The sequence below is a fragment of the Lynx rufus genome, unplaced genomic scaffold (assembly GCF_022079265.1).
Source record: "Lynx rufus isolate CCGP_SWC_20201006 ecotype Redwood Valley unplaced genomic scaffold, mLynRuf1.p SCAF_6, whole genome shotgun sequence".
Taxonomy (NCBI): Eukaryota; Metazoa; Chordata; class Mammalia; order Carnivora; family Felidae; genus Lynx; species Lynx rufus.
The window spans coordinates 142,497,806-142,509,940 of NW_025814878.1; the positions used below are offsets into that span (position 1 = coordinate 142,497,806).

Here is a 12,135-nt window from a genome sequence, read left to right on the forward strand (position 1 = left end):
TTTATTTTGCTTTGACTTTCGAAGAGTGTTTTCACTAGGTATAAAATTCTAGGCTGACATTTATTTGTCTTTTAGCACTTTATAGAGATCATCTCATTACCTCTGGATTTCATGGTTTCTATTGAAACCAGAGGTCAGGCTTAATATTGTGCTACTTGGAAGTAACATGCCTTTTCGCTCTAGTTCCTTTTAAGATTTTTTTTCTTTGTCTTTGATTTTTAGCATTCTTAATATATATATTATAATTTACGTGTCACATGGTTGAAATTCACAGAGCTTTGTGCATGTGTGGTTTACCGTTTTTCATTACTTTCGTATTATTTGGGGCTGTTTTCTCGTAAAATATGGCTTATGTCCCATTTTATTTCTCCTTTCCTTCTGAGACTCAAGTACAGATTTGTTAGCCTTTTTACCTCATTCCACATTTCCATTTATTCTCTTTTTTTTTTTCCTGTATATTTTAGTTTGGATATTTCCTATGATACACCTTCCTATTTGCCAATCCTGTCTTCTCTTTGTGGCTAATTTGTCATTAAACCTATCTGTTGGGGCGCCTGGGTGGCTCAGTCGGTTGGGCGGCCAACTACAGTTCAGGTCATGATCTCGCAGTCTGTGAGTTCAAGCCCCGCATCAGGCTCTGTCATGAGAGCTCAGAGCCTGGAGCCTGCTTCCGATTCTGGTTCTCCCTCTCTCTGCCCCTTCCCTGCTTGCTCTCTGTCTCTCTCTCCCTCTCAAAAATAATAAAAAATAAAAAAAATTAAAAAAATTAAAAAAAACCCTATCTATTAAGATTTTAATTGCAGACATTCTTCAGCTCTCAAACTTCCATTTGATTGTTTTTATAGATTCCATTGCTGGTCAAATTCTTTATCTTTTCATCTCTTTTCTTCAGCTTTCCCCCCTGGTTTCTTGGTATATTCATCACAGCTATTGCAAAGTTCTCACCTGATAACTTTAATATCTGTATCAGTGGTAGGACTATTTCTGATGCATTTATGGTTACTGATCACATGGCCCTATCCCTTGTCATGCCTAGTAATTTTTTATTAAATGCTGGGCATTGTGAATAAGAGCTGTAGGGACTCCAAGAATATGTCATACTTTTCAAGAAAAGATTCACTGTTCTCTGTACTAGATTTGGAGAGGAGGGAATAGATCACTAATCTAATTAGGGAATGAAGTAAGATGAGGCTAGGTTCCACTGTTGGCAAGAGTCAGTTTACCTCTAGAACCCCCCCTAGGTATTGCACTCCATGTTGTTACATGGAGAGTTCAGTATATTTGGCCGGGGCCCTCCAGGCTTTGGTAGATCTTGTCTCCTTTGTACAGATAGTATAGGAAATTCTGCCACTTGCCCCGTCGAACTTCAGAATTCAACAAATATCTCAAGGAGAGAAAGTGACTTTATGTTCAAATTCTCTTAATTTCCAATGTTGTCGCTCCAGCCCGTGCACCTGGAAGCTTGGCTAATCTCTCTATCCAGAGAAGCAGCCTCCTCCCAGGGCCAAACCTGGATTATTAGCCATTTGCCAATTGGCACATGACCCCAAGAAAAAAGTGGCAGGAACTGTCCGCTCACCTCAGAGGTGCCGTCCCCTTGTGTTTTTGGTCTTATTGGCCTCTGCTGCAGCCTGGTGTCTTTTAATGACTGTGTTTGGTATGTCTTTTAAAGAATATTTTTTTTCAAGTAATCTCCGCACCCTACAGGGGGCTCGAACCTACAACCCCAAGATCAAGAGTCGCACACCCTACTGACTGAGCCAGACAGGCGTCCCTACTTTTGGTACTTTATTTGGCCTTTTCAAAGGTTTCCCACCTGGAATGTCAGTCATCCACAGCTGCTCAATCCTGTGTGGAAGTTAAACCAATTTTCTCAAATTTTGCTCTGCAGTTGTACAATGTTGGGTGCATAGAAACTTAGAAACTTATATCTTCTAGTGAATTGAAATGATCATTAAAAATTCTTATTTCTAGTAATGCATCTTGACTTAAAGTCTACTTTGGCTGATCTGTTTTCCTTGATTTTGCTTTTAATCTATTATATTTTGTTTTTGTTTTTATTTTAATCCAGATTCAGTTAATTTGGAACATATAGTCCTTTTATATTTTATGTTTTTTTCTGATACATTTGGCTTAAAATCATCATTCTTTTTCCCGCCAATTTTATGTTCCTTTTTAAACGTTACTCTTTACTTCTTTTTCATTGTTTTTTTAAAAATATCTCCTTTACATCGTTATTTTCCTTCAGTAGTTACCCTAGAGATTAAACTATATATTCTTGACTTATTTTAGTCTAATATAAATGGTCTTGCAAATTCCCATTAATGAAGACATCTTAGAACACGTATTCACATATTCATTTGTGCCTTTTTATCTTTTGTGCTGTTCATTGTTGTGCATTTTAATTTACATATTTTTATACCCTAATGGTATTGTCTTTTGTGAATTCAATAATTATTCGATTTATTTTATTTTTTCCTCTCTATCTCTCTTTCTTCATTCCATATTTCTATGCTTCATCTGTGATTATTTTTCTTCTGTCCAAAGAATTCCCATTTAATAAGTTTTCATTGGGTGTCTGTTGCTGGTGAATACTCATAATTTGCCTGAAAATATTTTTATATTACCTTAATTCTTGAAGGAATTGTTGCTGAAGATAGATTTCTAGTTAACAGTGATTTTAGTTTATTTAATTTTTTTTTTCACCTATTTGAGATTCGTTTCTAGCTTTCATCGTTCCTGTTCAGAAGCTGCCAGTCTTACTGTTTCTTCTTTGAAAGCAACGTGCCTTTTGCACTTGGCTGTTTTTAAGAGATCTCTCTTTCTCCCTTCCCACCTTTCTGGTTTTGGTAATTTTACTCTGACAAGTGTAGGAGCGATTTTCTTTATATTTGTCCTGTTATCTCTTTGGTAACTAGGACATCTTTGACGACTGTGTTCTCCTCCCAGATTCAGAAGTCTTTAGCATGTTGTTACCGGGGAAAGGATGTGACCTATTTGTACTAAGAGAGGTGATTTAATTCCATAGTTGAAGAAATAAACAGAATCTTCGGTGTCAAGATCCTGAATGCCTTGACAATTCCTCTGAAAACCATGAACCCATCCATACGATGGAACGGGTGGTTCTTTTGATCTGAGAGTGGCAAGGGGAGAACGTGTGATGCTCTAATCCTCATGCCATTCAGTCCTCAAACAGTAGCTATTTGATGTGAGGAATGAAAACAACCTGGAGGTTGCTGTAACGCAGGATAATCTTCTGGACAACAGTCTGCTCTACATTTGCTCATTCCTCAGCTGCAACAGTCTGGGGTAAAAGGCATTTTGGAAATTTAAATAGCCACTGAAGGAGACTTTCAATTTTATCCGTTTTATATTTTGGCGTACTATGATTTAGTAGAGCCCAAATAATATTCCAATACCTGAACTACAGTTGAGACCCACACGGAGGGGGTGCACAATCCATCCAGTCAAAAATAATTAAAAGTGGGGGCTCCTGGGTGGCTCGGTCAGTTAAGCATTGGACTTCGGCCCAGGTCATGATCTCACAGTTTGTGAGTTCAAGCCTCGGGTCGGGATCTGTGCTGACAGCTCGAAGCTTAGAGCCTGCTTTGCATTCTGTGGCTCCCTCTCTCTCTGTCCTTCCCCTGCTTACACTCTGTCTCTCTGTCTCTCTCTCTCTTTCAAAACTAAACAAACATTTAAAAAAATTATTTCAAAAATAATAATTAAAAGTAATTCAAATCTTTTTTGGAGCCTTCTTTTAAGAATGTCAAGGCAATGACAGTTTCTTCTTAACGCATCACAGAACATCTTTCTAATTCTCTGGGCTTTTCTACTCTTGGTACCCACCATAAGCAATAGTGGCCACTACATTCTTAGGTCTTCTCTGTCTCACTCAATCCCAGTTTCCAAACAGTACTCTCACAAAACCACATGTGTGTGTTTCTGCTTCCTTCCAGAACTTTCTTCCCCACCACCTTTGTTCTGCTCCAACCTATATAATCCCTGTACTACTCTTCAGTTCTAACAAAGACCAAATTTCCCTGAGAGGACAATTCAGAACTGTATCTGCTAAGAGAACTCTCTCTAATAGGCAAGAGAAGTATATGATTAGGAATATTCTGCTTTAAGTAAGTTTGGTCTCCCTCCCATTAGTAAAAGGCGATTAAGCCCTACACATTGATATGGTTGAGCTATAATGCACGTATGCCCTAAAGACCGAGGATGACCTAGCTTAAGAGACTGAGAATTGTTTCTAGTTTGTGTATTAGGATATTTATTCTCCCCGACTCTACAAAATTAGCTGGCCGACCTGGAGTTTCGGTCCATTGGAACAGTGCAACTCAGGCCAAGTGCTGTGTTACCCCAGCCCCTGCTGGTTGAGATATTTCAGGTCCTACTGAGCAGATGCTAGCAACTGGCACTGTTGAGGGAGTGACTACAGCTGGTCCACTTTGGAAGCAGACGTATGTAGGTATGCACCCTCCGTCCTTATTGCTGTATGACTTAACATAAATTCCTTACCCTGCTCTTTTGTTTCCTCGCCCACACTCATGTGGATAACATGATCTCATTCACATTGCAGCATGATGGGCACATGGAAAATACTCAAGAAATGCTACTATTTATAATTTCCTTTCTCATTCTTTTTGGGTTTTTTTAAAATGTTTATTTGTTTTGGAGAGAGAGCACAAGTGGGGGAGGGGCAGAGAGAGGGAGACACAGAATCCGAAGCAGGCTCCAGGCTCTGAGCTGTCAGCACAGACCCCGATGTGGGGCTCGATCCCATGAACCATGAGATCATGACCCGAGCCGAAATCGGACGCTTCACCAACTGAGCCGCCCAGGCGCCCCTCCTTTCTCATTCTTGACCTCAAAGTGCATATGGCTCAGTTGACATGGTGCTTTCTATATCAAATAATCCTTACACGTTTTTATACAACTCCAGGTGATCAGAACACCTGTGGGCATTTTTAAGGAGGGTCTTGGAACTGAATAAAACAAATGGATACATGTCCTCATTACTCTGACGCTCACCTTGTGTAGATATGATGGATGAGGTTCTTTGTAAGAGTTGACAAGTGGATTATTTTTTGTTGATTTTGCATCTCTACCCCCACGGCCCCTGCTTTACTAAACTTCAGAGAATCGTGTTCATAGTGGATCTAAGTTCCCCAGGGACTACTAGCCCCGCAAAGTACGATGTAGACAGCGCCCCCTGGAGCTGTGCAAATGGCAGAACTGCTGCCATCAGTCACACTTAGTGTATCTTCAACAAGGGCAGAACTGGGGACCCTGGGTGGCTCAGTCAGTGAAGTGTCTGACTTCGGCTCGGGTCATGATCTCACGGTTTGTGAGGTCAGGACCCGTGTCAGACTCTGTGCTGACAGCTTGGAGCCTGGAGCCTGCTTCACACTCTCTCTCTCTCTCTCTCTCTCAAAAAAAAAAAAAAACATAAACATTAAAAAAAATTTTAAATAAAAAATTTAAGTTAAACTAAATTCAGTTAAAAGACGGAACAGTAGAGAGCAAAAAGATCTTGCTAGACGGATCTGGATTCAAATCCTATGTAAGATCCCAAACCAGTGATGAGGTCTTAGACGGACAAGTATCTGACCCTCAGTTTCCTTGGTTGTTAAATAAGTATGTTTACTAGCTGGGGGGTTGTCACGAAGATTCATAATATATAAACATGCATACACTAACGACAGCGGAGCAACTAACCTTTACGCAGTGTTCGCTGTGTGCCCGGCGCTCTTCTGTGTATTTGACCTGTTAACTTATTTAATCCTCTAATAACCCTATGAGGTCCACATTCTCTTATTACCCCCGTTTTGTAGATGTGAAGCAGGCGCAGAGAAGGTAAGCAGGTTGCTTGAGCGGCGTGTTCACGCTATTATCGAAACCGAACCTCCCGACTTTAGAACCTGTGCTCTGAATCACTGGGCTACACTTCATACACATAAGAGTTGCACACATTAATGTATCATCAGGCACATAATTATTACTTAGAGGAGATTTCTGAACTATACTGATGCTTCTTTGGGAAGCATTTTGGCCTGCCGGCCGTGAACTCACAACACGGTGGAAATCTTCAAGCGCCCTGGAGAGCTTGGATACAAGAAAGGGATGTTTGCCACCGTACCTGGGAGCAATGTCCAAGCCATTTATAAGTAGTCCGGCCATACAAAAGCTTCCTGTGGAACCAGTAAGTATCAGGAAAACGATGGTGCTGTAGAAGCTGAAACTCAGGTGAAGCAGGCACAGACCGAAGAAGGGGGGCAGGAAGAGTCCTGGGGAGCCATCCAGACAACACAATTAGGGGCGTCCCGAAGATGGGGTGAAGTAACTCAAAGTGCTTGAATGTCCTGGCTGTTCCTTACCTAGTGTGCTGAAGAGCTTCCGGATGGTATTGAGGCGGAGAATATTCCTGGACAGGAAGAAGTCTGCAGCGTGACCTGCCAGGATACCAAAGCTCCAGGCAAACAAATAGGGGAGGGCTGACAGCAGCCCATTCTGAGAAAGAAATGTCATCGGAAGGATGAGCCCGGTAGCCAGAGCCATCCCTACACTGAAGTTCAGTACTGAACATCTGTATTGCCATAGGAGACACCATCAACGTACAACCACAGAATTCTGACTTGGGGCCACACCACCCAAAAGAAAGAGGAAAATAGCCTTGAGGTCGGACAGAGTTGTCACGGGGTGTCTCGGTCAGATGAGTGTCCGACCCTTAATTTTGGCTCAGGTCACGATCCCAGGGTTGTGCAGTCGAGCCCCACATCGGGTTCTGCACTGAGTGAGGATTGCTTGGGATTCTCACTCTCCCTCTGCCCCTCTCCCCTCTCCCCTCTCCCTGCTCGTGCGCTCACACTCTCTCTCACTCCAGTAAATAAATAAATAAATAAATAAATAACGGTTGTCACAGTATGTCTAGTTTTCTGTTGGTAGTGTCATGGGAACTGAAAGTTCTGGATAATAGAGATGAAGACTACACTTGGGAATGGGGACAGCTGGCTCGGGGGAGAAAGAGTGATGATAACAATTACAAACATTTATCTGGTGCTTACTCTAGATCGCTGCTATTAATTCTTTCAACCCCTCCATGGTCTCGTGGAGGGCAAAATTGAATCAGAAAGAGCTTAAATGACCTCACTGTCACGTTGACCCCTAGGCTGTGTTCCTAGGGAACCCTCCTCACTTAGGGGGTTTCTGAGTGAGGAGGTTCACTGCAGAATGCCACTTTGGGCATTCCATTTCTATGGGAGTCTTTTCTGGTTACCATGGCATCTGACATAAGGTTCCAGGCATCAGTGATTCTCCAAGTCAGACAAGCAATGAGAGCGCCCGTCGTTTCAAAGCAAGACCAGAGTCATGGGTTCTCAGCCCAGGATTCATTGCCTTGTTCCGAGAGATAGGATGGGTGTGACTGGGCACAGTGGAGGGGAGGATGAGTCCCTGTAGGGAACGATGGTGTTGAGCCTTGAGTACTACAGCAGGGCAATAATACATACAGTGAATGGTGGGGAAAGGCACTACGGGAACAGGACTGTGTTTTGCGGAGGCCAGACACGGTGCCTACACCTTTTGTTCCGGGAAATGGTGACAGAAAAAGTGGAAACAGTGAGTCTCCAGGTGCAGAGCATCAGCTAGACAGTGTAGAGAGGCCAAGAGCTAGGACTAGAGTCATGAGAAGTTTCATAAAGTTAAAAGGAGAGGAAAGGTGTCCTTACCTCTTTTACATTCACGTGAAGGTTGGAGTCGACAAACGTCGGGGTGTAGAAAAGCATGATGTTGTTTGTCCAGTGGAAAGCAAAAGAACCGAAAACAATGGCCCAGAGTGGGAGAGACTTAATCATAGCCTTGATCGGCAGAGACCGTGTTCTTGAGCTGCTCTGGGAAAAAACAGCAACAACAACGAAACGTTGACTGTCAGCCCATTAGGAGAAGCTGGAACGCGATTTCTTTGGGCACAGAATCTGGGAGCTGCCACCGTGGAGCGTCCGTGTCCTACCTGCTGCTGGTTGAGGGATGACAAGATGTAGTTCTTCTCACTGACGCTTATACACGGGTGGGTCTTGGGGTCGTCATAGAACAGAAGGAACCAGAGAAGACTCACGCCACAGCCACAGGCGCCTCTCAAAGCAGAACAGGTTAGAATTGAAATTGCTTCTGTCTGTAGTAAGTGCCCTTCCCACCTTGACGTGTCTCGTCATCGGTCCGAGAACCTGAACCTCCTCTTTCTTCTTTGCAACTTTACAGCAAGGCTTGCATTTTGGGCAGTCCTCTCTGTACCCAAGGCTGCCTCTGCCTCCAGAATGAATTTTGAGGAAAGGGCGGCAAGCCCTCTGGCCCTCGAGCCTCTGTATCCCTCCACTCATGAGAGTGGACCTCCCTGCTCCTAGACAGACCCTCATCTCTAGATCCCCGATGTGTCCCACCGTGAGAAGACGGCACAGCCAAGACCTCAAAGGGCTTGACCATCACCTAGCTTTGGGAGCTTCGGTCTTGGCCATGCTCCTAAGATACAGCCCCGGCCTGAGGGATTATACAAGTCCTCCATGAGTTTGCCAAAGGATTTGTCGTTTTTGAGTGTTTTGTACTAATGACCCTTTAGCAATCCTGTTAGGACAGGGGGTGCAGTGCTCGTCAGTGCATCTTCCAGAAATGCATTCATTCATTCGAAAAGTAGTGATGAAATGCTCATTCTGTACCATTCACTATTCTAGGCGCTGGGGGTACAGCAGTGGGTAGACCAGACAGATATTTCTGTCTTCGTGGAGTTTATTTTCTAGTGGATGAGAAGGAGAGCATGAAAAGTAAGTAGGTAAAAGGTGTTCAATGTCAGTGGTAAGAGCTGTGGAGAGAAGTTGCGGGGGAGGAGGTGAGGAGTGAGTGTCAGGCTCCTTGGAGGCTGGGATGTGGATGTGGGGCCAGGCAGAGGGAGCAGAGAGTGCCAGAGCCCTAGGTTATGAGGCCAGTGTGACTGGAGAGGAAGCAAGGGCTGGGGCGAGGCGGTGGGGGGTGGGAGGGTCCTGGTGGCTCCGTCGGTTGAGCGTCCGTCTTCGGCTCAGGTCACGATCTCGCGGTTCAGGAGTTCGAGCCCCGCGTCAGGCTCTGTGCTGATGCCTCGGAGCCTGAAGCCTGCTTCCGATTCTGTGCCTCCCCCTCTCTCTGCCCCTGCCTTGCTCGCGCTCTGCCTCTCTCTCTCTCAAAAACAAATAAGCATTAACAAAAAAAAATTTTTTTAAAGCATATTGACAACATACAACTCCCACCTCACTCCGTGGCCTGAGGACCTAATCCCAAGGTGACGCGTAAGTGGAGAGAAGCCCCCTAAGACATGGGCAATACGTACATTTCTGTGTGACAGTTTAGCCCTCAGAAAAGTCCTGTGGTGCTGTCAGGGAATATTGATGTGCAGAAAGGTCAGCTTGCTCGCTCCGAGATGTGTGGTTAGTAAGCGGTCACCGACACTTAGCATGAATCACGTTTTTAGGGAGGGAATACGGTCCTAGGGGAGGAGCCTGGGGCAGAGCTTTGAAGAAAGCCAGGAGTTTGTGGCAAGGAGAAGAGGAAAAGTCTGCAGAAGACTGAGCAGGAATGGCCAGAAGAATGAAGTCTGGTCAGGGGGTCAGGCAGACCCCCCCCCTCCGCTGCCCCCGGTATTGTTGGATGTGATTGAGAGTTCAGGTTCAGGACCGAAGAACCTCCACTTGATTTGTGGGCATGGAGGCTTGGCCAGCTCTAACATTTGTGAGGCCCGGGGCAAGACACAGGAACATTTAAAAGTCGCAAATAAAGCTACTGATTTGTACTACACTTGAATATAATATTTCTTCTCGTCCTGTATTGACCCCACTAACTTCAGAATGGCCTGGAGAGGGACTTCTGCTTTCTGATCCGGCACGTAAGGAACTTGGAAGAGTCATCCTTCCCATCCTCGTGACCAGAAAAGTGTTTAGCAGACTAAAAATCAACAAGTCGTCTTCGATCCCGCAGAGGGTTGAGGTCATAGGGCAAGCTGTGGCTCCCCCAAATTGGAGAGACAGACAGGTGGACACAGAGAATGGCGGCTCCCCGGAAGAGAGGACTGGAAGCGTAAAACTGCACGGAACCAGTACCAGGGCAGGAGGAAATTAATGAAGGCTGACCTGTTACCCTCCATGAGATTCATGATTTTTAAAGCCATTAACTTTATATAAATTATTACGTTATAGTCAGGTTTTGTTTTTGTTTTTTTTTTTCAGTTCTGAATAATGACTGGGATTTTACAGAAAGAGACTCACCAAAAATATAGAAGACCACGGGCCAGCCCAGGGATTGGCAGATGAATCCAGTCACAAGCAGAACAATGAAGGGCCCCAGCAGAACCCCTAATCAGAAAGCACAAAGAGCGCCCCTAAGGAGCAGACATCTGAACCTAGAGATAATGTAGCGTCAGGGTAGCAATGAACGATTTCCGGTGAAATACGTTTGTAGAGCAAAACACTGGGCAGAAGAAACGAATAAAATATTTGCTTTCCCCTCTCTCTCTCTCTCCCTTTTTCTGTTGTTTGAGATAAAGAAGCCTCTCCTTCTTTCTAGACAGTTTCCGCATCTTTAAAGGGGGGCTGCCGGAACAGATGGTTTCCAAAGCCCCGGACAGTTCAAAACACACATCTTTTACAGCTCTAGGAAGAACACGGCACAGTGAGGTAGCAGTGACACACCTTCGAGGCTCTAGGTCGTTACCTGATAGACTCAGGGAGGTGAGTCGGCCTCGTTCCAAGGGTGGAGCCCACTTGACCCATATTGCGTGCTGAGCTATTAATGCTGACCCCTGAAATCAGAAGGATTAGGACATCTGATCTCTGATGCTTCCTGTGAATTCCAGCCCTGTTCACTTGTTGCGTTATCTTAGTACCTGGGAAACTCCCTGGGCCGCCCGACATGCGATGATCCAAGCTTCTCCACCTTCAGCGGCCATCGGCAGGATCAGGCTAAACAGGGAGCTGAGGAATAGTGCAGAGCTGATCATTTTCTTGATGGAGTATTTTTCAGACAAGTATCCAACAGGAATTTGGATGATGAGTATGCCATAGAAGATGGAACTGAAGATGATGCCCTGGGTTTTAGGACTCCAGTTGTACACGGGGTTCTGGGGGGAAAAGAGAGAGAGAGAGAGAGTTGCATGGAGCCACTCTGCATCCTGGTGAGTTACCGTGATAGTCAGGGATGCGGGGACACTGGTCTGCAGGCTTCCTTGGGGTCAAGGAGCTCCCCTCTGCTTCATTTTCCATCATGGGACCTTTGCTGCTCCTTTATAACATCATTTCCTATGGGGTACTGACATTTCACACTGGTATCTTCAAGGCTAATGGCGAGTCCTTGCACCGTCTCTACCCCCAGTACGGTGTAGACGTTTAATACTTATTCCTGGAACATTGCTACTCTGCGTGTCAGGTCTTCTGTGGCATACTACACTTGCCGCCATCATTAATTGTCTGTTGCCTTCTGTCTTCCTCCGACTCCTCCGTTAAGTTACCCTCATTCCCCAGACAGACATTTCCCCACATACGTACTACTCCCAGAGACAGAAACCATGATCGATCAAATCGTGAAGAGAAGGTGTCGAGCTGAACCGTGAAAATCATTGGATGAGACAGTGAAGGAAGAGGGCCAATTCTCTTTTGGTGCTTGGTTCTCTCCTTTTCTAAAATGTTCTGTCTCGTGTTTCCAAAATCCTCCCCTGAGATCTGTCAACTCACTTGTATTCCACGCTCTACTGCCTGAGCACAGCCTCCTGTCACCGGGCCACCTCTGCTCTGAGCTCCTGTGTCTACTGTTGCCCATAAATATAATTGCCTCCCTAGTTTTTAGCTGCATTTTGTAATTTCAGGTTACAACTCAGATCTGCTCTGTGGAAACAATTTTCTGGTGAGTTTTCATCTTTTGGATGTGTTTGGAAAATACATGCTGTATTTTCTCTCTCTCTCTCTCTCTCTCTCTTCCATCTAGTTCCTTTGTATGGCTGCGAAGAGAATTCCTTTTGTGTGACTCCGATGTGAAGGAGATCAGTTTCCCTGGATCTTCTAAAGAGGCTCTTTTTTTACGTGTGTGGCCCCTGCGAATACCCATTTTTCTAGAATATGG

The 12,135-nt window shown here is 44.7% G+C and overlaps 1 protein-coding gene across 1 annotated transcript in view; it reads right to left on the reverse strand.

Moving 5' to 3' along the window:
• The window catches only part of SLC17A1 (solute carrier family 17 member 1), a 33,992-nt gene that overhangs the window by 12,571 nt on the left and 9,286 nt on the right, over positions 1 to 12,135 (reverse strand). Inside the window, exons 4-10 of the mRNA XM_047101206.1 lie at positions 10,907 to 11,140; positions 10,735 to 10,822; positions 10,290 to 10,376; positions 8,015 to 8,136; positions 7,734 to 7,895; positions 6,384 to 6,516; positions 6,146 to 6,293 (exon numbers count right to left, since the gene is read on the reverse strand). Coding sequence (XP_046957162.1) covers positions 6,146 to 6,293; positions 6,384 to 6,516; positions 7,734 to 7,895; positions 8,015 to 8,136; positions 10,290 to 10,376; positions 10,735 to 10,822; positions 10,907 to 11,140 — 974 coding nt within the window. The remainder of the gene's footprint in view (positions 1 to 6,145; positions 6,294 to 6,383; positions 6,517 to 7,733; positions 7,896 to 8,014; positions 8,137 to 10,289; positions 10,377 to 10,734; positions 10,823 to 10,906; positions 11,141 to 12,135) is intronic.